This window comes from Otolemur garnettii, unplaced genomic scaffold (assembly GCF_000181295.1).
Source record: "Otolemur garnettii isolate 467f Iridium unplaced genomic scaffold, OtoGar3 scaffold00108, whole genome shotgun sequence".
NCBI lineage: Eukaryota > Metazoa > Chordata > Mammalia > Primates > Galagidae > Otolemur > Otolemur garnettii.
In genome coordinates this window covers 1,254,559-1,279,377 of record NW_003852503.1, presented here as the reverse complement: position 1 = coordinate 1,279,377, position 24,819 = coordinate 1,254,559, and the positions used below count along the sequence as shown (strand labels likewise).

General features: G+C 39.3%; 3 protein-coding genes across 3 annotated transcripts in view; 2 read left to right on the top strand and 1 right to left on the bottom strand.

The window, feature by feature from the left end:
* The first annotated feature begins 8,959 nt into the window (after positions 1-8,959).
* On the top strand, positions 8,960-9,922 carry LOC100953278 (putative olfactory receptor 10D3). The gene has a single exon (XM_003796897.2). The coding sequence runs from the start codon at positions 8,990-8,992 to the stop codon at positions 9,920-9,922; it is 933 nt and encodes a 310-aa protein (XP_003796945.1). The 5' UTR covers positions 8,960-8,989.
* Positions 9,923-16,607: 6,685 nt separating this feature from the next.
* Positions 16,608-17,546, top strand: LOC100952964 (putative olfactory receptor 10D4). The gene has a single exon (XM_003796896.1). The coding sequence runs from the start codon at positions 16,608-16,610 to the stop codon at positions 17,544-17,546; it is 939 nt and encodes a 312-aa protein (XP_003796944.1).
* A 6,635-nt stretch (positions 17,547-24,181) lies between these two features.
* The window catches only part of LOC100952648 (putative olfactory receptor 10D4), a 10,441-nt gene continuing 9,803 nt past the window's right edge, over positions 24,182-24,819 (bottom strand). The window contains exon 3 of the mRNA XM_003796895.2: positions 24,182-24,409. Coding sequence (XP_003796943.2) covers positions 24,182-24,409 — 228 coding nt within the window. The remainder of the gene's footprint in view (positions 24,410-24,819) is intronic.

Below are 24,819 nucleotides of genomic sequence, written 5' to 3'. Positions count from 1 at the left end.
GAGTCATACTGCTAAGTTTTATAGAGCAACACTCTATTTATGTATGGTTTTATGACATTTTGAGTCTTTTACAAAATCAGCCAAAGTTGCCTCTAGGGAGTCATGAGTGAAGCAATCTAAGTCAAAGCTGAAGAAGAATGGAAAACAAACAAACAGACAAAAAAAGCTAGGACCACAAACATATTGTAATTACCTCCGAAGCATCCAGGTATGAAAAACGTGGCAGTCCTTCCCAATTTTTCTTACTAATTTTATTACTAGGTTTGGGGTCACAAGACAAAATGCAAAGTTTCCCAGGCTTAAAGAATGTCTCTGTCCTTGATGAGTAATGTAATTCTTTCTCTTGCACGGATGAAACCATACAAGAAAATGCTATAGACACAAAGGCTTTTAAAATTGAGCTTAAAATTGGTTTAATAGCTCAGGAGATACTGCCTTGGCCGTGGCATCCTCACGGATGAGGTTCATGTTTTGACATTGTGATACATACTCAGCATTTTTTCCAGATTCAGCAATTCAAATTGGTTCTGTCTCTGACAGGCCATCATTTCATAAGCCATTATATTTATGCCAGAATTCATTTCCAAAATAAATAACCATGACACTCTGAACTTCGAAACATCTTGTGCAGGGAAAGATTTTTTTTTTTCTGATTTCATCTCTACATTCAGAAGAAGAAACAAATGGGCTTTTATCACAAAAGAGATCATTCCCTAGTGACTGCAGAGTCTCTCGGATGAATCTTTAACTTTTTGGTGATTATGGCCAGTCACAAGAAGGAGCTCTGGTTCTTCTGTGCTCCAGGGATGAGCGCAGTTACTCTTTCTAGATAAACATCTTACTAATTAGCCTTCCTCCCTCTGGGGCTTGGGAGTCTCTGCCTTTGCCAGTTCCTGGCCAAGAATGGATGCTACCTCCCCTTGTTCTAGTCAGAGATTTTTCTCTCCTTCTCAGACATGTCTTTGTATTTTCATATCTTCTAAGCTTTAAAATGTATTTAAACTTTCTGTGACGGTTGCTTTTAGTTTTTAGCTTGAATTAATGCAACGAAAGAGAAGGAAGGGATCCTTTTCTTCCAAAATTAATGCCTGTTTTAGTTAGGAGGAAAGAGGTTTTATGAAAGTGAGGAGAAAATCTAGCCTGATGCTGTGAAAGCTCAAAGCCCTGTTAGTTTCAAAGAAAGAAAGTAGCAGCTTCATGAGCCTTTTGTACTAATGCAAATGATCTCCCCTGTATTTGGAAAATATAGCTCTCTGTGGAATAGATTTTGAAGAAGCTAAAGTCTTCTGAATTGATTTCTTCCGATTAATCTATCACATTACCCAATATTCTGACACTGGTTATCCATTTGGTATAAGGGATTTTAATTAATGTAAAATCACAATACTATCTTGGAAGGCCATTTCAATAATTATTTGAAACTAGCTCCAGTTAATAATATATTTCTAAATTTTTTTTATCAAGTATATGCTATTAATTTTTGTTAGTTTAAACTTCTGACTTCTTTTTTTTCTTTTATGAATGCGATCGACTTCTATTTGACTTTCTTGCGTCATAGAGATATAAAAATTATGTGATCTTTAGAAAATACTAATTTTTCTCTTTCCTTTTCAAAGTAAATACACATTAATTTTCTTTCCTGTCTCACCACTTTAGAAGAAAGCACTATTTTTCCCCATCTTTCTCTTGTTTAAGGGTTACTTAGATTTCCTGGGAGTAAACCACATTAACACCTTTCTCCATCAAGGGGAGGTCAGTAGAGACATTTGCTGAGTTTTATCTTCAAGAGTAAGAAAGTGAAGGAGAGAAATGGAGTGGGAAGGGAGGGGAGGAGGGAGGTTTGGTAGAGGGGAGGGTAAATGGAGGAACCCCACCTATGGAGCATATTGCAAGGGTACAAGTCAAATCTATCAAGTATAGAACATAAATGTCTTAACACAACAATCAAGTAAATGAGGTGAAAGCTATATTAATTAGTTTGATGCAAGCACTCCAAATTGTATAAGACATCAATACGTTGTACCCCATATTTGTATTCATGATCTATGTGTATATGACTTAATAAAAAGAAAAGAAAAAAAAGAGTAAGAAAGGAATGAGCCCTCTCTTTTGGCTATGTTTCACTAACAATGGGATTTTATGTGATGAAGAAGCCTCAACTTCTAATATTATCAGTCATTCTGTGCCCATAGTCCTTTGCACATGGAAAAAGGCACAGAGGAGTTCTGATGACTTCTGTTGATTCTCTAACAGAGACCAGAGCAGGGTAGAACTCCAGGGGCACTTATTTACCACTCGTATTCATCACTCGGCCTGCTCTGCCACCGAACCTTGCTTCCTACATAATTTTTTTCCCAGTTATTTTTGCCATTCAAAATTCTTTTCACTTCCATATGAATTTTAGAATTAGTTTGTTAATTTATTTTATTTTTTTATTGTTGGGGATTCATTGAGGATACACGATACCAGGTTTCACTGACTGCATTTGTTAGGAAAAGTCCCTATTATTATTGTGTCTTGCCCCCAAAAGGTACGTCACACACTGAGACCCCCCACCCCCTCCCTCCTTCTCTTTTTCTGCTCTCCCCTTCCCACATCCCTTCCACCATGTACTAGGTCATTAATTGTCCTCATATCAAAATTGAGTACATAGAATTCGTGCTTCTCCGTTCTTGTGATGCTTTACTAAGAATAATGTGTTCCACTTCCAACCAAGTTAATACAAAGGATGTAAAGTCCCCATCGTTTTAATGGCTGAATAGTATTCCATGGTATACATATACCACAGCTTATTAATCCATTCCTGGGTTGGTGGGCATTTAGGCTGTCTCACATTTTGGCAATTGTAAATTGAGCTGCGATGAACAGTCTAGTGCAAATGTCCTTATGATAAAAAAAAAAAAGCCTACAGGGATTTCAATTAGAATTGTATTGAATTTATAGGTCAAACTGGGGAGAATTAATACTGTATAATATATATTGTTGTTGTTTTGTATAATTTCAGTGTTCAGATCCAGCACGTTTTGTCAGATTTATCACTATTTAAAGTTCTGATACTATTTTAAACAGTAGTTTAAAAATTTCAATTTACAATTATTCATTGGTAATACACGTATATAAACAGACAATTGATTATTGTAGATCAGTATTCCGTAACTCAGCTAAATTCACTCACTGGTTCTTGTAGCCTTTTTAGATGTTCCATCAAATTTTCTACATAGATGATCATGTTGTCTGCAAATATAGTTTACTTCTCCTTTATAATTTGCATTTTACTTCTTATTCCCAGCTAATTGCCCTGTCTACAAAGTAAAGTTCTATGTTGAATAGAAATCATAAAAGAAGATATCCTTGGTCTTTACACGTAGGGGGAAAAACATCCTTTTCTGTTTTTGCCATCAAGTATGATGTTAGCTGTGGGTTCTTGTTTTGTTTTGTTTTGCTCTTTAACAAGTGGAGAATGAGCCTTCTATTTCTAGTTAGCTGAAATTGTTTTTGTAAAAAAACAGGGGGGTGGCTCCTGTGGCTGAAAGGAGTAAGGCACTGGCCCCATAGGCTGGAGGTGGTGGGTTCAAACCCAGCCCTGGCCAAAAAGTGCAAAAAAACCCAGGGAATTTTTATTTCTTTATTTTAGTTTGTTAATATGATAAATTATATTCCTTGAGTTCTTACTGTTAAACCTCACTTACATTCCTGTGAGTGAGGATATGTACAAAAATATGTAAATAAAGTTTTCCACCTGGATTCCATTGAACCCAGATTGGATTCAAGTTGGTAAAATTTTGTTAAGAATTTCATATCATTGTTAATAAAGGATATAAACTGGTAGCTTTTTTCCTATAATGTCTTTGTCTCATTTTGCAATCGAAGTAATATTAGTTAGGAGGTTTCCTAAATATTCAGTTTTCTGAAAGACTTTGTATCAATTTGGTATTCTTTTTTTCTTTTCTTTTCTTTTCTTTTCTTTTTTTTTGAGACAGCATCTCACTTGGTCACCCTGGGGTTGAGTGCCATGGGGTCATAGCTCACAGCAATCTCAAACTCTTGGGCTCAAGCGATTCTCTTGCCTCAGCTCCCCAAGTAGCTGGGACTATAGGTGCCTGCCACAACGTCTGGCCATTTTTTTTTTTTTTAGAGATGGGGTCTCTGGCTCTTGCTCAGGTTGGTCTAGAACTCCTGAGTCAAGCAATCCACCCACCTCAGTCTCTAAGAGTGCTAGGATTACAAATGCAAGCCACTGCACCCACCTATTTCTTTGTTAATGTGAGCCCCTGACTCTGTCCTCTCAAGTCAATAAAATTGTTTTGCTCTGCTTGAGACCCCATCCATGCATCATGGTCCACGTGTGCATCTCAACAGAAGTGCTCAGCTCATTTTGACACAGGGTTCCCCCATTCAAGGCTGGACAGGGGGCTCCAGTTTCCTAGCCTGGGCAATTTCATGAAGGGAAGGCCCTATCATTTTGCCCCAGCTAGAGGGACTGCATTTATTCATTTGTTAATACACTCATTCACATTGAAAAGTTGTCTCCTATCTACTAATTCTCAAGACCTTATGCCCCTAGAAAAAGGACCTATGTGGAGACTTGTGGTCTTCCCCTCTGCCAGAAGCTCTAGTGCTTTTTATCCTTCTGTATTCCTTTCTGATAAATCCTATTTTACCACTGATCTGTGGTCCATGGGTTCATGGAGGGGGGGATGAAAAAGGAGCAGAGGGGAGAGAGGAGGCCTCTAAATATTCCCTGTGCTCATTTATACTTCTGAGTCTGGAGATTGGGCCATTGAGAATATTGTCTCAAAGGAAGCCGGTTTGTTAATACTCTGCAGTTTGAAAAAGTTATAAATTCAGAATTTCAAGTCTGGATTAACAGCAGAGTCGAATGTGGAGTCCCTGAGTCTTGGATTCAAGAGGAGAAGTGCAAAATCTTGGCTTTATGCCATGGCATCTTAGGTGAAACAGAGTGTTGGTCTTCGAGACCCATTCTTCTTGCCTAGAAACCTCAGAAAAACATCCCATCACCCATACTTGATGCGCTTTCCATCAGCCGGTATGTGTTTTAAACTTTGCCTGCTTCTGCTTAATTCCCGTTCCATTTACACGGCTGCTCTTTTCTTGTCTCTCCCTGTTCCCTACTTAGACTTCCTTCGTGTCCTGGTTGTTTCACCTGCTCACCAACTGAAGGAGGAGAATTGTGGACCTTAAGAAAATTCTTACTTGTGGTTGAGTTTAGTGCTACATGGTTAAGCTGGCACTGAGGAAGACATGATGGGGAGAAGTCTTGGGGATGAGTATTGTGACAGGAGAAAGCCTTGTAGGGACCATGTGGGTGATACTGAAGGAGATCGAGTCTTTGTTTAGAAATTTTATTTTGCAGTCAGTATAAAAAATCAGAAACAGTTCCCACTCTCAGCATGGATTCTTCTTATTCATATGAGAACGTCCCTTAATAGGCATATATATTTATATTGATCATTAAAGACTAAAGCATGAAATGTAAATATACAGAGTGTGAGGATAGTAAAACAGAAATTAAAGAAGCTAATAATATAAAACTTTTAAAATTTAGAGTTGCAAAAAATCTTGTTTACCCTGCTTTGTAGGACAGTAATTTCTTCTTTTTTCCTGAGGAATGAGCCTGACAGCCTCTACTTGAAGATCTTCAGTGATGAAAATTCAGTTCTTCAACAAGTGACTCTCTATACTTAGGGGACAACTATTCTTAGATGCCCCCTAGCCCCTGAATGACATCAGATCCTTTCCTGAGAATAGGCTTGGATGGAGATACAACTTAGAGTACTGACTACAGAGGAAGAATGAGAATTTTGAAAGTATATTTAAGGTAGTTTATGAAATTTAGACTTTTGCCTAGGACAAGTCTGGACTAGACACTTGTGCTACTTGGTAGTGTGAATTTCACTGCTGAGCTAGCAACAGGAAGGTTCAGATTAAAGGGAGCGTTTGTGCACTTGGACTTCTAGACTACAAAATGATCTTTAATCTGTCAGTGTAGTTACCTACAAAACCATTTGAGTCTGAAGAAAATGGTATTCCCCTGAACTGTGTGCCTTCTCTGCCTTTTAAAATCCTACAGATTCTCCGAAGTCCGTTTTCATTATATCCTCCTCCATCTGCAACGCGTCTGTGATTACCACATTATCACTCTCACTGCAGTTCTGTGGTCTTGAGGGTTAGCTGTCAAACCAAATTCATTACACATTCACCCCTAAGTGCCAAGCACTGAGCAAAACATTATGCATTCATTATCTCACTTCTCAAAAGACTCAATGATAATACAGATTTTTTTGTTTTTGTTTTTTGAGACAAGGTCTCCCTCTGTTGTGCAGGCAAGAGTGCAATAGTGTGATCACAGCTTCCTCACTGCAACCTTGAAAACCTGAGCTCAAGCTAGCCTCCTGTGTCAGCCTCCCAAGTAGGAAGGATTATTGGTGCATGAAACCAGACCTAGCTAATTTTTAAAGTTTTTGTGGAGATTGGCGGGGTGCGGAGGGGTGTCTCACAATGTTTCTCAGACTGGTCTTGAACTCTTGGTCTCAAGAGGTTCTACTACCTCAGCCTCCCACAGTGCTTTTGGGATCACAGGTGTGAACTTCTATTCCTAGCTCAGAAAATATATTATTATCCATTTTTCTTTAGAAGGAGATGAGGCTTTATAAAAGGTGAAGTTAAGTTTCTCAAGACCCTAAAGAGAGCAAATGGTGGGCGGCACCTGTGGTTCAAAGGAGTAGGGCACCGGCCTCATGTGCGGGAGATGGTGGGTTCAAACCCAGCCCCAGCCAAAAACGGCACCAAAAAAAAAAAAAAGAGAGAGAGAGAGAGAGACAGAGCAAATGGTGAGTCAGGTCAGGATTAGAAAACAACATATAACTCTAGAGTGAGCCATGCAAAGGATGGTGGTTTATTTTATTCATCTTTACATTTTTAGAAGGCAGCTAAAAAAATGCAGGACTAAATTGATTGCTATGTTCCAAAGTCAATGTTTAAGTGGCATTTGGGGCTACAAAAAGAAGTCTTTTCGTCTTTCTGTCCATGCCTTTGGTAGAAAACTCAGTCTATTCAAACATTCTGGGCAGGACCAACTCTGCACAGGGCTGGATGTGTAGATTGATTACAGCAGTGATCTGAAAAGCTCCTGCTTCCTTTATCTCTTCATCCTGGGCAGTAATTTCACTTATTGAGATTTTTATTCATGCCCTTTTTAACCTTGTAAAAATTGAAATAATGCAGGAAATGGTAACAACCGCAATATATAAAGTAGCATGAGTATATTTAGCAAATTTTTCCTGTGAACAAATATTTATCCTGGAAGAGGGAAATTAGGTCTATCTAGTGGCAACATAAGAAAGGTTAACATAAAATGGTTTGCAAACAGGGAGAGAAACTGAGGCTTCAGAAAATAGAATTCAGATTGTTTTTTAGTTTCATCTAGGATTCATACCTAGGAATAAAGGTAAATAATACTAATGCTATTAAACTATGCCTCTGTGGCGGTGTAACCCGGTTCTTTGTACCCTCAATGAATCCCCAACAATTAAAAAAAATTGTATTTGCAGGATCTGTAGTGTAGAAAGGGAAACCTAGCAGAGGAGACCTAATGGTGGGATGCAGTAATTTCCAATTCCTATGCAATATCTTTTAGACTCAATCCAATTTCTGTATGTGTGTGAATGGGTTATAAATATGAATTATGTGAGCTAAAATAACATTTAAGCCACCCCACAGCTGACTGAATGGATTCCCTCTTGGCCAAGGGAATCTCTGTGAAATGAGTTAATGGCCATGAGACAGGAGGTCAGCAATGCCCCATCATACCTCCCCTCCCTTGTCCTTGGTAACTGTTAACAGGCCTAATATTATTCAAGACAAACCTGTGAGTCCCTAACAAATCGCTTGAGTCTGGATATGTGTCTCAGTGGCTTGGCACTAATTAACAGACGTCCTTAACTTAAAGCATTCTGAGCCTTTAGACAGAGCTTCATTTCTTTAACCAATTATAAATCAAAGAGTCTTTAAACCCGCCTATAAGCTATAAGCCCCATTTTGAGATGTCTCCTCTTTTCAGACCAAACGAATGTGAACCTTCCATGCACTGATTTATGACTTTATACTGACATGTGTGAAGTCAAACTGCAGCCCAACCACTATGAGTCTACCTGCTAAAGACTTCTTGGCATGGCTCCTGGCCATGGTCCTTAGATTTGGCTCAGAATACATCTCTTTAAATTATTTCACAGAGTCTGGTTTCTTTCCCATTGCTTTTGTATTGAACATGACATCTAAAGAACTGAAAGAATATTGTGAAAAGTAAAAACAGATAGGTAAGCTGTTTTCTGTTGTTGGTTTTATATGGTCTGGCTGATATTAAAATGAGGTTGTCACCCGATGTCAAATTTTCCAGTGGAGGTGGTTCCAAAATATGTCAGGATTTTTTTTTAAACTATCATTAAGGCAATCAATTTTATTTTTTTTCTTTGGCCAAAGGAAAAAATAAAATAGCTGGGTTTCTCTATGTAAGAGCTCCTAAATCCACTCCAGAACAATTTCTCAATACAGTAATTTTATTTTATTTTTTTGGCCGGGTCCTGGTTTGAACCCGCCACCTCTGGTATATCCGGCCAGCACCCTACTCCTTTGAGCCACAGGCACCACCCTCAAAATATGTCAGTTTTTTTACTGGGAGAAATACACAACATTTGTAATAAGAATTGATGACTGGAAGAGTTTTGCCAAGTACAAAGATAAATTATTCTGCTGTCTCAATGAACATATGGAGAAACTGAGGCTAAATAAGACACATTCCTTAGTGTCAGGGCCAGATATATTATTGATGTCCTTTTGCTCTTTGGGGACTTCTCTTGCTTGCAGCCACTGTCTTAGAAATCACTTGGTTCAGAAGGTTATTTTGTCTGTCGCTGGTGGTCTCACCTAGCGATTGCTACTTTGCTTTTCCAGGACTCCCCCAAGCGTCAACATGAGGAACTGCACCTCCGTGGCACAGTTCATCCTGCTGGGCATTCCTAACACTGCAGGGCTGGAGAACCTGCTCTTGGTCTTGTTTCTGGCCTTCTACCTCTTCACCTTGCTGGGGAACCTGCTCATCTTCCTCACTATTCTGGCCTCCTCCCACCTCCGCACCCCCATGTATTTCTTTCTGGGAAACCTGTCCGTGTTGGATATATTTTTCCCTTCAGTTAGTTCTCCCAAAATGATGGTCTACCTGATGGGGCAAAGCCGTTCCATCTCCTACCAGGGCTGTGCCTGCCAGGTCTTCTTCTACCACGCCCTGGGGGGCACAGAGTGTCTCCTCTACACCGTAATGGCCTACGACCGCTTTGTGGCTATCTGTCACCCTTTGCGCTACACTGTCATCGTGAATCACAGGGTGTGTACCGGCCTGACAGTGGGCACGTGGCTGGGAGGCTGTCTTCACGGAGGTATCCTGACATTCCTCACCTTCACATTGCCCTACTGTGGCCCCAATGAAGTGGATAATTTCTTCTGTGATATACCAGTGGTGCTGCCGCTGGCTTGTGCAGACACCTCTCTAGCACAGACGGTGAGTTTTACTAACGTGGATGTTGTGACTCTTGTGTGTTTCTTTCTCATCCTGACCTCCTATAGTCGGATCCTCTTTGCCATACTGAAAATCAGCTCCTCGGAAGGCAGGCGCCGGGCCTTTTCCACCTGCAGTGCTCACTTGCTGTCAATCCTCTTGTTCTATGGGCCTGTGATGCTCATCTACCTCCGGCCTGCCTCCAGCCCCTGGCTAGATTCTGTTATTCAGGTGTTAAATAATATTGTCACGCCTTCTCTTAATCCTTTGATTTATACCTTGAGAAACAAGGATGTGAAATTGGCCCTAAGGAAGATGTTAACTCAAATGGTTCACACTACTGGGGCATAGATCAATTCCTCTCTGAAATTCTTTAGGGAGTTGCTACATATGCACTAGTTTTACATCAGGTTTGTTTCTGAACAGCAAGGTGGGCAAAGTTATTATCAGGCAGCTCCTGGGAGCCCTACCAGTCATGTGGCATGAGATGGATAGACTGAGTCCTTTTCTCTTTTTGTAATTTGCCAAAGCCAGTGACACTTTCTGCATCACACAAGTCTGTACTTGTTGGAATCCTGTTTAGATTATGATGTCGCAAGTTTCTAGAGGCCATGGACTACATCCTCCCTTTCTCCTCTTTCCTTTCCCTTCCTCCTTCCTTTCATCTTCCAGTCCTCCCTCCCTCCCTCCCTCCCTTCCTTCCATCTCTCCATCATTTAATCATTTCAAAATTTGTGTCTGCCCTTATTCAGTATTACACAGTCAACTCACCGTTAACAGACTGACTCACGTGAATATGTGGTCAGCTCTTCACAAATCCCTCATTTATGCTCACTGACTTTTATCCTGATTGGCGCAAAACTTGATCCATTCTTTTTTTAGTGGGGGGGATTTTTTTTGGCTGGGCTGGGTTTGAACCCACCACCTTCAGTATATAGGTCTGGCGCCCTACTTCTTGAGCCACAGGCACCTCCCCTTGATCCATTCTTTATGTGTGAACCTGTGGATTACCACCTATTTATTGATGTTTGAAGAGATCAATTAAAAAAACACATTTTTAAATATGTAACTGCAGCTGAGTCCAGAAATAATTGAGATTAAAAAATAAAGGTGTCAGGGCGGTGCCGGTAGCTCAGCGGCCCCATATACGGGAGGTGGTGGGTTCAAACCCAGCCCCGGACAAAAACTGAAAAAAAAAAAAATAATAAAGGTATCAGACTACATTAAAATAGCAACTTAATTACTGATAACTAAGTTATATAATTACTAAATTAAAGAATGTGGTTTGGTTATATGGCTAACTAGACTTCTTAATCTTTTCCTCAGTGAATGCAGTGAATTCAGTTTCCCTGAAAACTGACTCCCCTAAGTCCAGCCAAGAATTCTGCTAAGGCTGTATCCGGCTCATTTGTTTCTAAACCACCTGATTAGCATGGTAGCTCCACTGTGACCAAGTAAGCTAGGCTTTCAGGCACCCATGAGTTGCAGCCTGAGAAAAGAAGAGTAGGGAAGACCCATGTATTATTAATACAGTGATAACTACCATTTCAAAGTGAACCATTTTTATTTCTAATACATTTTTGTGGTTTCAAGCTAGATATTAGATATACCCATCTCTGGGCACTGTATATATGAAATGTTGTATTAGGCTGACCCAATAGACCAAGGAAAGAACACTCTGGGAAACAGTTACATATTAAAACAAAATATGTAAGTGGTGAGATTAGATGTCTTCAGAAGTCATTCTACCACACAGCTTGATTTGATGAGGTTTATCCCTGATATCAGAAAGAAGATATTGTGATAGTTTGATCGGTCTCAAAAAAAAAAGAATTTACAATCTCTGGTAACAGACCAAAAAAGTGGATCAATGCAAATATTTATATGTCAACGTTCATAGGAGCATCATTCGTAATATTATAAAAGCTGGGAACACCTCCGATGTCCATTATCTGGTGAAAGGATAAACTAAATGTGGTATCGTCATACCATGAGATATCCAGCAATGAAAAAGGACAAACCATTTTTCACACGTTACAGCACAGATGGAACTCAAATTATGCTTATTGAAAGAAACCAGATTCGAAAGGCAATGCATTTTATCATTCCCTTTATATGAAATACCTAGGAAAGACAAATTGATGGAGATGATAAACAAATTAGTGCCTTTCTAAAGGTAGGAGGAGTGAGAATTAATTAAAAATGGCCTCCCAGAAATTGTGGAGGTAATAGAAATGTTCTGAATTTTGGCAATGTTTATAAATGTACTAAAAATCATTAAGTTTGACACTTAGAACAAGTGAATTTTACGACCTATAAGTTACACTTTGATAAAGCTGTTGAAAACACAAAGAAAGTAGACTTTGGACACGTGAGTAGTGCATCTCTAATGCCCACGGGAGAGGAAATATCAACTGACAGGGATATTTTGGCCGATTCACAGACTTACTGATACAGAAAAGAAAAGTGTGTCAACTATGGTAGCAGGAAAACACCGAGTTACAATCATCCATTTACTGCTTTAACTTTACACTCACTAAGCAGCCTCTTAAGAGAGTATTTTGTTTTGAATGTACATTGATACTATTTGGAGTAAGCGAACACATTTTCCTGTTTGTTATATACTAATATACTAACGTGTTCTAGCAAATATGGTCTTTGATTGCTCTTTGTAAAATTCATATATTGATATCAAATATGTATATAAATGATATATTCATAAATGTCTATGTAAATCATATGTATTTTGAGAGTGAATGGTCCCAAGGAACTGATTCATCGGGCTGGCTGACAACTATAGAATTTCTAGGGTTGATGCTTGTTCCATGTAAATGAATGAATGATTCGCAAAGTTTAGAGACAATCGATCAAAGATTGATATGATTTGAATCTGGCATGTTACTTGCTTGCTACTTTAGTGACTCGTAAGATTTTACCAAAAGAAACGGTTCTGGGAAGTTGAAATGAATGGTGTCTTTGGAAGCTCGTGTTTGCTTGTATTCCTTCCTAATTTCTGTGCGTGTCTTGTGTGTTTTAATGAGTCATAGGAAGAGTAATTATGAGATATAGAAACTGCTTGAAGAATTAATTCTGAGATACAATGTAAAATACTCAATTGATGATAAGGATAGTTTAAAAGGAGCAGATTGGGACACATTAATTATAAATTATTTCAGCACTGGGCTGATTTTTCACTAATTTAATACTGTTTGTCATAGTGATGTAGAAGGACGAAATTGAGATGACAGGCTGAAACTGGATAATCAAAGTCAAGGTCATGCATTGTTCCCCACATTCATACACTAAGCTATTTGATATGTGACACAATTCCACATAATTCGTTTTTGACTTAGATGATGATTTTGAGATCTGCAAAATGTTTCTAAGTTTACACCAATAATCTTGTAGAGGCCTACAGGCACCAGGAATGAATTTAGAATCTTTTTTTTTTTTTTTTCAATGAATTTAGAATCTTAGCCTGTGGTCCAAGAAATAGAAACAAGCCACACAATGGAAAACTATTAGCTGCTATAAAGGAAAAAAATACTAGTACATGTGGGTGGTGCCTGTGGCTCCAAAGAGTAGGGCACCAGCCCCATATGCCAGAGGTGGCGGGTTCAAACCCAGCCCTGGTCAAAAACTGCAAAAAAAAAAAAAAAAAAAAAAAAAACCCAAAACAACAACTAGTACATGCAACACCAGGAATTAATTTCAAAAAAATTATACTCTGTGAGAGAACCCATATCAAAATTAACACATGTTTTACTATTCCACTTAAAAGAAATGTTCAAAAAAGATAATATGTACAGAAAGAAAGTAGGTTCGTGATGGCCTAAGGCTGGGTGTGGGAATGGGAATGATTGTAAATGGACATAAAATTTCTTTTTAGTGTGAAGAAAATGTTCTAAAATTAGATTATGATGATATCTTTAAATTCTGTAAATACACATTCTTTTTCTATATATATTCATTGAATTGTACACTTACAATGAGTAATAGTTATGGCACGTACAATATATCTCAATAAAGCTATTTAAGGATATAGAAATCGTTGCTAGCTATAAAAAATTAAACTTTTGTATTGATTTGATCTTATACAAAGCTAGAGAACAAAAAAAAATGAGCAGGAACGTCTAGCTACTCAGGATATTTACTTTCATAATTGAAGTATTTGTTCTACTGGACCTAAGTTTTAAGTGCAAGTTGAAGTTCAAATTCAAGCTCTGTGATTGGCTTTAGCAGTAAACTTTGGCAATTATTGGAACTATGTGAGCCCCACTTTTGTCTTTAAAAGACAATAACATTTAACTCATAGGGTTGATGCAAGGGACTTGGCACAGTCTAGTTTGAAAAAAGAAGAAAGAGAGAGAGTTATTCCCAGTAATCAGTAATTACTACTTCAAATCGTTGGCACTAGGAGTCTTTTCTGTATTCCTTCTATCATGAAGAAGGGCCATGATTATAAGAACGCTGTTAAAATTACTTAGACCTCAGGATAGTGATAATTTCCGTGCTTTCTACATTATCTCAAAGGGAGCTATCTTTTTTTTTGCAGTTTTTGCCCGGGGCTGGATTTGAACCCACCACTTCTGGTATATGGGGCCGGCGCCCTACTCCTTTGAGCCACAGGTGCCGCCTGGTAGTTATCATTTTCGCTACGCCCCTGTGCTTGCATCATTGGACAGCGGGTAAAATAATGTGCTCACAGACCTACTTCATCCATCTCCGTCCATTCTTTACACAGTAGTCAGCAAATTTCAGTAATTAAAAGACACTAAAACTTCAGCAGCAGTCTGAAAGGAATATAAAAAGAGGAGTTTTCAGGAAATGAATAAGACATGAATGTAATCAGTTGTGGAAATGATAAGGGGGATTAAAAACCTAACGGTAGGGAAAAACAGTTGCAGGTGTGTCTTGTTCTGTTTTAACCAATCAGATGAGACTGTAACCTCTTTTCTTTAAAGGGGGTACTCTCCTCATCACCAGCTCTTTCTTCAAACTCGGATCCTCCAAGCACAGGATCCCTGGGCAATCCCAAGGGGTGCTTCTCTAATCTGGCCCAGGGGAGGTTTGAACCCACTACCTCTGGTATGAGGGCCAGTGTGCTATCCATTGAGCTATAGCACCCAGTGGTTCTCTACTAAAGGAAAAGGATACCCAAGAGTTTTTGTTAATCAAAGAGCTTGAAAAACTGAATCTAACTAAACCCCGCTATATAATTATACTTTGGTCTAAGAAGTAATGAGGTAGAGGCAGCGGGGGAAACAAGGAAGGAGGGAAGGGAAGAATGTCTCCAGTCTAATTGCTCCCTGAGTTCCGTAGTCCCCTGGTGCCCACCAGGGGACAAGATCCCAGAGGGAACTAAGGACATGTATCTCTGTTGAGGGGCTGACTGCTGCTCCTTCACTCAGGGGCCAGAGAGACCCTGCTGGGTCTAGAATTTCAGGCTTGAGCAGCTAAATCTGAGAAAAAGGAATGTTCAGCTTTTCTGGCCTCTGATGTTCCACAGCCTTTAGAGGCAGAGGACATAGGCAGGGTGGGTGTGGGGCTTGGTTTTCAGCCCCACTCTGCCATATCTCCGTTCAGTCGGCAAGTAAGTTTTCTCTCTAAAATGCTTTGCTCTCCTCCCCTTCCAATGGGTTACACTCACTAGAGGAAGATGGGAAGAATGTGGGGATAGGCTCTGAGTTTGGGCTAATACTGACTTAGTTGACCCTGTGGTATTTTCTTAAGACATTCCCTGATGAATGAAGCTTAACATAAAAACCTAATGGTAGGGCGGTGCCTGTGGCTCAAAGGAGTAAGGCGCCGGCCCCATATGCCAGAGGTGGCAGGTTCAAACCCAGCCCTGGACGAAAACTGCAAAAAAACCCTTAATAGTGATTGCATATGGGCAATCATGCTGCAGACCAAATTGCTATTGGACTCTGAACTCTATGTTAAAAGAAGATGTCTGTTTTAATGTTGGGAATTATCTCTTTCTTTTTCCTACATCAAATATCACCTCTTCCATTTTGTTTAATTTTGTGATACTAGAAAATTCCCACTTTTTTTTTTTTTTTGAGACAGGAGCCTCAAGCTGTCCCCCTAAGTAAAGTGCCATGGCATTTCAGCTCACAGCAACCTCCAACTCCTGGGCTCAAGCGAGTCTCCTGCCTCCGCCTCCCAAGTAGCTGGGACCACAGGCACCCGCCACAACTCCTGGCTATTTTTTGGTTGCAGCCATCATTGTTGCTTGGCGGGCCCTGGCTGGATTCGAACCCGCCACCTTGGGTGTACGTGGCTGGCGCCTTAGCCACTTGAGCCACAGGTGCCAAGCCGAAAATTCCCGCTTTTTAGTTGTCCCAGCTGAAGGAAAAAGTAGCTTTGTGAATCAGTCACATGAGTAGATAATTCGAGAACAGCTCCAAGTCAACCTATAGAAATAATGTGGAATGAAGTCTTATTAAAACCAGCATAGTAGTATCTGTAATAATTTATTTTTAACAAAGATGGAGGGCAGTGCCTGTGGCTCAAAGGAGTGGGGCTCCGGCCCCATATACTGGAGGTGGTGGGTTCAAACCCCGCCCTGGCCCAAAACTGAAAAAAAAAAAAAAAAAAAAAAGATGGATAGGAGCAGATATATACCAGGAAATATATTGATCTTCATAAGGGTCCTAAGATAGTCTTACACTGTTTATGCAGGTTCAGAAGAGATTTGGAATTATTTTTAGTTACCTAAAGTCACAGAGCAGGCAGCAGAGTTAGCATTTAAACTCAGAAATTTTCGGTCTTAAAGTTTGATTCTATTGGTATAGGTATTTCTTCTATACCTCCTCTAGTGTCATCTCTTCCTTTTGAGGAAAAAGATGAAAAATGTGACTCCCAAATGAATGTCCCACGATAGTAACAGAATTGGACTGACTCCTGTTTAGAAGTTCCTTGCGGTGTTTAGTAACTATCCGTTTCCAGCGAGTTCTACAAAGATATTAGATTTGTGGGAGGAGGGGACTCATCTCAGTGGAGCCAGGCTGTGATCTTCTGTGACTAACCAGCCATGGAGATGGGGAATCGCACTTCACTAACCGAGTTCCTCCTGCTGGGAATCCCTCAGACCCAAGGGCTGGAAAATGTGACCTTTGTCTTCTTCCTGGCCTTCTACCTGCTCACTCTGATGGGGAATCTGCTCATTCTCCTGGCCGTCCTCGCCTCCTCCACCCTCCACACTCCCATGTATTTCTTCTTGGGAAACTTGTCAGTGTTTGACATATTTTTTCCTTCAGTGAGCTCCCCCAAAATGATGCTTTCCCTAACGGGAGGAAGCAGGACCATCTCTTACCGGGGCTGTGCCTCCCAGATCTTCTTCTACCATTTCTTGGGTTGCACCGAGTGTTTCTTGTACACGGCGATGGCCTACGACCGCTTTGCGGCCATCTGCCACCCTTTGCGATACACTGTCATCATGAGCCATCGGGTGTGCTCTGTCATGATGCTGGGCACGTGGCTGGGGAGCTGTCTGCACGCGTGCGTCCTCACATGCCTGGTCTTTAAGTTACCCTACTGTGGCCCCAATGAGGTGGATAATTTTTTCTGTGATATTCCAGTGGTGTTGCCCCTGGCCTGCGCGGACACCTCCCAAGCCCAGACGGTGAGTTTCGTCAATGTAGGCGTGGTGGCGCTCGTGTGTTTTCTCCTTGTCCTCGCGTCTTATACTCGCATTGTTATCTCTGTCCTGAAAATCAGCTCCCCAGAGGGCCGGCGCCGCGCCTTCTCCACCTGCAGCGCCCACCTGACGTCCATCCTGCTGTTCTATGGACCGGTGGTCCTCGTTTATCTCCGACCTGCCTCCAGCCCTTGGCTGGATTCTGCGGTTCCGGTGCTGAACAATATCGTCACCCCTTCCCTGAATCCTTTGATCTATAGCTTGAGAAACAAAGATGTAAAGTTGGCGCTAAGAAAAGCTCTGAGTCAAGGAGCGCGGGATGGGGGAGAGTAAGCTTTATGTCGAGACCCCTCTTTGCAACTTTGTCTTGTATTTATCTGTGGGCAATTAGTCTCTTAGATTTGCTGGGATTACTAAATGAGGTCTAGGGTACATAGGTCAGAATGAATAGATTCTGTTATGATTTATGACTGTATGCTTATATAATTTTTTTTATTTAACTCTTTTAGAATGCCTATTCTGTGGACAGACGCTATTCTTTGCACTTTATAAATATGGACATATGTAATTGTCATATGAAACATACAAAGTCGATAACAGTATTTATCCAATTTACTGAGGAAGGAATTAAGGTCCTGAGCAGCTAAGACATTTCTACAGTGTCACAGAGTTAAAAAGTTGCCGAGCTAGGATGTGACCCCAAGGGTCTTCATTTGGGGTTAATGCTTCCTCTGTCTTGTCAAGATGGCAACATAAATAAATTTAAGTACTTCTTTTCAATTTATATGGAATGCTTTTTAATTTACAAAAAAGTAAAAATCTATAGTTCATCAAATTTGCTCCGTTTTTATAATTTTTAGTCTGTATTTTGATGGATGACCTATTTTAGAAATAGAAATTCTCTTGTATTTTAGAAACCAAGATACCTTTATTTACCAAGATAAATTAGCAATAGCCTCTACTCTCAATTAAGTATATTCTTTCTTTATGACAATGATTTCTATAGGAAGAATTACAGGTTTCCATTCATGCAGTTAAGGACTGAATTTGAATTCCAGAATTGGTGGATTTCCAAAGATAACAATTTTTTCTAATGTAAATACCTTTGAAGAAAACCAGGAGACTGCAAAAAAGTAAAGTGAACAGAAACAACTTAGTAATCTCATAACTAAAAGACAGCCACTATTAAAATTTTGGTGATTTTTTTCTTCCTCTTTCATTAGAGACTAAATTGGAACAAGGATTCCCTGCTTCTTGTTTAGAATCTTTTCATCTCTATATTATCTATATCTATGTTTATAGGTGTGTCTATATATGTATATATGAGATGTATATAGTTGTGATCATATTTTGAATACAAGTTCTCCCCAATGTCTCCCATAAACTTGCCTTACCTAGGGAAAATGGGAAATCGTAGTTAAATGTAATTTTATTTACAAAATATTCACAACAAAGTTTATAAAGAGATAGCCAACATGTGAAGCATTTTTTTTTTTTTTGGTTGGCCATTTGTGTGTCTCTTTGGAAAATAAATCTATTTAAGTTCTTTGTCTGCTTTGTAATTAGTATTTTGTCTTCTCATTGTTGTGTTGCAAGAATTCTTTACACGTTCTCAGATACCAGACACTGAGTAAATAAATGATTTGCAAATATTTTCTCTCATGTTGTGAGCTATCACTTTATGTTCTTGATAATGCTTTTTATGCACAAAAGTTAAACATTTTCATGGTGTCCAATTTATCTGTGCTTTCTTTTATTGCTGGTGCTTTTGCTGTCATGTAAGAAAACATGGCCAAATCTGACATTATAAAGACTTACCCATCTTTTAATCTAAGAGTTTTGTAGTTTAGTTCTTTCATTTAGGTTTATAAGCCATACTTTTTGTTTTCTTGAGACAGAGTCTCACTTTGGCACCCTCAGTAGTGTCTGTGGCGTCACAGCTCACAGCAACCTCAAACTCTTGGGTTCAAGCAATCCTCTTGCGTCAGCCTCCCAAGTAGCTGGGACTACAGGTGCTCACCACAACGCCCAGCTATTCTTAGAGACAAGGTCTTATCTTGTTCTTCACCTATGGGTAAAGCACTTAATCTTTCACCATTATTTGTGAAATTTGCTCTGTGGATTTTTCATAGATGCCATTGGTCATGTCGAATTGCCTGTCATTCCTAGTTTGCTAAATATTTTTATCGTAACAGAGTGTGTATTTTGTAAAACGATTTTTCTGTGTCTATTGAGATGATCATGTGGTTTTTGTGGGGACTTTTGTTTGTTTTTTGATATGGTGTGTTATAGTAACTGATTTTTGAGTTTATCAAACTTGCAAACCTGAGCTAAATCTCCCCTTGGTCATGGTATATAAGTCTTTTTATATGTTGATGGATTTACTTTGCAGATTTTGTTGAAGATTTTTGTATCCATGTTCATAAGAAATATTAACATGTAGTTATTTTCTTTCTTTATTGTGATATATTTATTTTTTGGTATTAAGTAAGTCTTTAACAAATTGACATTAATTCCTCTTTAATTTTATTTTAGAATTTAGTGGTGAAGCCATGTGGGTCTGGGCTTTGATTTGTGATAAGTTTTTTGATTACTAATTCGATATCTTTATTTTTTATAGATCTATTCATATTGCCTATTTCTTTTTTTTAAATTTCTTATGGCATAACTGTGTACATTAATGCAATCATGGGGTACAGTGTGCTGTTTTCATGTACAGTCTTAATCTACAGTCTTAGTTTCATCATCTGTAAAATGGGCATGATAATCCATAGACTTCTGGGCTGGCTGTGGTAAGAATTAAATGAGATAATTGGCACAAGTTATCTTACACACTATTAAGCCTATGCTAGACTCTCAAAAAAGAGACAACTTTCTGTCATTCTCATTCTTACCCACACAACTCGGTTATCTTCTTTCTGTTCTGGGAATATCTCCCTAATCCAGCCTAACTACAGTGGTTTCCTCTTGATTTATGTCACTGTGTCTAGGGCATAATTATAGTTGAACTTAAAATAAAAAAATGGTTGATATAACCCTCCCTAGCCGACATTGACATAAACACTCTGCTGTGAGCTACTTCGCACAGAGACTTACATTATTACCCTCTATCTGAGGCATCCAAGTTGCTACATACATGTTAAATCAAGTGGAATTAATTGTATATGCACATAGTCACCTAACCTTACTTTGATTTTTTATTTCACAGTTCTTAGGGTCCAATAATGACTCTCCGTGTTATCCTTAAGGTGCAAAATACACACATTTTTTCCAATTAACAGACCAAGGTTTGGGGTCTCAGACCTTGATACATGTGGGAGGAACTAAAACCTTCTCTAGCTACATTCTCCCAATTCCTAGGTCATAATTCCAGCAGTAGAGCTCATTGGATGCCATTTATACACTCAGCTCCATGTGCTACTATCTGAGGTTGTGCTGAGTGTTTTTCCCTGTTCCTTGACTTTAGCTCAGATATCCTCAGTGCTGGTGGGTCTACATATTAAAGGAACTGGCTCCATGCCAGGGCTCTACCTTGTTTGGGAGAGGAGTAGAAGGTAATCACCTGATATTCTGCCGGAAGAGAAAAGTAGGGCAATGATTTCTATTTCTAGTACTATTGATTTTGAGATCCTGACCATGAGATTGAGATAAAGGTGAAATACCCAATGTTGAACAGCAGATGGCACTATGGGGGCACTGACAACTAGACTAATCTCCACAGTGACTTAGCTGGCAGCAATAGAGATCCTGGAACTGAACTGTTAGGATAAAGTTGCTTAAAATCATAACAGAGGAAAGGGCCTGATGTTTTCTGTCTCTTCAAATCTTCCCCCACTCTTTTTGGAAACTGAAATCTGTATCCCTGCCATGGGGAGAGGTTGTGAGTGGCAAGGGAGTGTTTTCTGTTCCTTATGCTACAGAAGCAGCCCCTGGTCAGCAGAAGTGTGTTGTGTGTGTGTGTCAGGGAGAGGAGGGGATCTTCAGGTGGGTAGGTTATTCAGGACTTTGTCCTCTGCAGAGATGGGAAGATTAGAAGCATTAACTGTAGCTGAAGAACAATAGGGTCTCCCCTATAAAAGCTGTATGTTCTATTCAGAAAAACAAAAATCATATTTTGAGACGAACAGTCTCACATTTTTCCCTTTTGCCATCAAATCAATACATTTGCCTTTTCTTCCCAAAACCCACTTGTTCTTTTCTGATGCAGCCTTAAGAACAAGGGCTGAGGTTTCAGTAACAAAATGATTATGAAAACTGTGTGAGAGGGGTCTGTGATGGTCACAATTTCTGATGACACCACCATGTGCTAAACTCTTTTTTTTTTGCCATTTTGGCTGGGGCTGGGTTTGAACCCACCACCTCTCATATATGGAGCTGGCGCCCTACTCCTTTGAGCCACAGGTACTGTCTAAAATAACATCTTAAGTCACCCTCCCCCAGTGGCTGACTGACTGGACCCCTCTTGGCCAAGGAGATCTCCTAAAACTGAGTTGCTAGCCTTGAAAAAGGAGATAAGACATGCTTCATTCTGTCCCCTGTCCTCCTTACAAATGTCTTCTGTGACTCGTTACTAGGGCTAAGGCTATGCAAGACCTACCTGCAAGTCCTCTATATACACAATAAACCACTTGAGTCTGGACATATGTCCAGTAGTTTGTCCCTAATTAACAGGCTCTTATCTTAATTCAAGCATTCCTTTTGTCTGACTCCTGGTCATTAGACAAAGCCTAACTCTTTCAGCCAATTGTCAATTGAAGAATCTTTAAACCCTTTAGGGGCCAAACCAATGTATGCCTTCCACATACTGATTCATGACTTTACGTGTAATTGCTGGCTCCCTGAAATGTGTAGAACCAAACTGTGACACCCCACCACCACCACAGTGAGTCCACTTGCTCAAGACTTCTGGGATAGTGGTTTTGGATCATGGTCCTCAAATTTGGCTCAGAATATACTTCTTTAAATTATTTTACAGAATATGCCTTCTTTTCCATTGACAATATATAAATATATTTATTTATTTTTCCTATAACATCTCTGATATATATTTTTACTTGTCTTCTCCAAGCCCAGAATTGTAAGTCTCCATCTTTTTTGTGTCTGCATAGTATTCCATGGTATACATATACCACAATTTGTTAATCCATTCATAAGTTAATGGCATTTGGGCTGCTTCCATGACTTGGCAATTCTGAATTGGGCTGCAATAAACATTCTAGTGCAAATGTCTTTGTTGTAAAGTAATTTTTGATCTTCTGGGTATATACCTAGTACAGGAATTGGGAGCTCCATTTGGACACGTCTGGGCCTGGAGGGGAGTTTGACAGTCCAGCCACCAAGGCTCTGCCTTCTAGTGAAACAGGTCACATCCCCCCTTCCTGTTTCTTTTCCTTTTTTCTTTACAATGCACCTCCCATGGCTTATGAAGATATACTAGATGTTTCAATAGGTGGGGTAAGGAGAATTCTGTAAAATATACACTTCAGTATTGGTTTTGTTGATGGTATAACAGAAATTCCCCTGAGAAGTTAAACCCATTGCAGAGAAGTCTTTGCCTTTTGGATGTCTATAGTTTGTAATGTTGTTTTATTCCTTTCACGCCCACATTTTTTCTGAAAATCATTCTTCTAACTCTGTCCTTAACTAGTAATGAGATTTCTAGGAAGCCTAATTCCTATGCATTGGAATGAGTCTTACCCCAACATTCATCACCCTACCCCTACCAGTACTACGAACTTCCACAGGCTTGTTTCAAATCTTCCTAAAGATCTGCAAGCTACCTGTTCAGCCTTACAAATCTCTCGTGGAAAACCATTCATTGTCAGCATCAGCACAGTCTGCATTGGTGAGGGGAACCATATATTTTAAACTATGATAATTTGTAAGATCGCCTCCCTTACAATGGAATCATCATTTTGCTTTATGAGACAGAGCACTACCAATTTCTTTTCTAGATCTCCCTTTCAACTTTTCCTCTTGATTGTACATAACAATAAGCAATCGTCTTCATCTAACCAGGAGTCGCACACTTTTTAACTGTCTTTTACTATTTTGAACGTATGTAATTAAAGCATCAGGCCCCAGTGGCCAACATTTCAGCAGCTGAAATCAGCATGCATGAAACACATACAAAATTTTCTTTAAACAACATTCCTTGAAGTTTGTTCTTTTTAACAGAAAATAATTGGATAGAAGAGAGTCTAAAATAATTCTCACCACATGAATATAAAAAGATGCTATCCTATTACGCCAAGCAAGGTGAATTTTTCTCTACATAGTTTAGCTTTATTCCAAAAAAAGGAACCCTGCCTTATTAAAAAAAACTCTGCTTAAATTTGGCTTTAGGTACAGGAATTAGGAAAGGTTTAAGTTTTAGTACGGTATCTTCTAACAAAATGTTTGATACTTAGTATTCTAATTTAAGGGAGATAATGAATCATAGATGCATAGAAATCATAAAAGAACCAAAAATTATTTAATTTGGAGGCAGATCAAATACAAAATAGAAATTGATTATCTGCTATGCACACAATAAGCTATAAAGCAGGGGCATGAGTGTATTTTCACACCAGGACATGAAGTTATAGACACAATACTATTTAAAGCATAGATTCTTGAAAGCTGCTAATAGAAGATAGTCAAGATTTCTCTGAGGCTTCTCAATTATTGTCATGAATTCAGTTTGTCCTTTAAATATTTTATATGGAACTTGTTTCTCACCTTTGTTTTTCAGGCTAGAGATCAGGGAGGTCCACAAAAGGGTCCCACAAATTTAATAGCTAAATCACTGAGGTCTCTGGGGTATGCTTCTGTTCAGGGTCACAGAGAATTGCAGTCTAGTGGGAAAGCTTCGTGTATGCCGTCTGCTGAGACAATTTTTGGTTTGGCAATTTTATTGCAAATATAAGATATGGAAATAAAGACCAAATATGGAAATAAAGACCAAAAGAAGGGGGAGAATACCAGCATTAGGAAAAGCTTCCTTCTGGGTTTTTGATGTGTTTGTACAGGTCACAAGTTAACTTCAGAAATTTCATGGGAATGCTTTTGGAAAGTGGATTAAGGGTAACTGTAAAACGAAGGGTCAGCAGCTTGACACACAGCCAGCGGGCTGTCCAGGTTGCTGCGGTGAGCAGAATACGCAGCTGGGGCTTCCCAGTGTTCGGATATTCCAGCAGCTGACTGCTGGGGACAAGCTGGCAGCATAGGCAAGAGAAGAAGAAAACACGGGCAGCCGAACCCCGAAAATGGAGAGAAACTCAGGTCAAACACTGAGATATTTTTTAAGGGAAAAAACACATGTAAAGTCCAAAGGAACAAACAATAGTCTCCAGTGCAATGTTTCCTGAGATGGTACATAATAAAAATCAGAATAATCAAATACATGTGCCAGCCCTTTGCCATGCACTGTAGAGCAAATTCAGATATTACTGTGGGATTTCCCATTTTAAAGAAGAGTCAACACAGGATATATATGAAAAGAAAATTTTGCTTAATATAAAGAATATAAAGATCCTTTTTTTTTTTTATTGAATGGTAACTATGTACATTAATGCACTTCTGGGGTACAGTGTGGGGTTTTCACATGCAATCTGAAATACTTCCA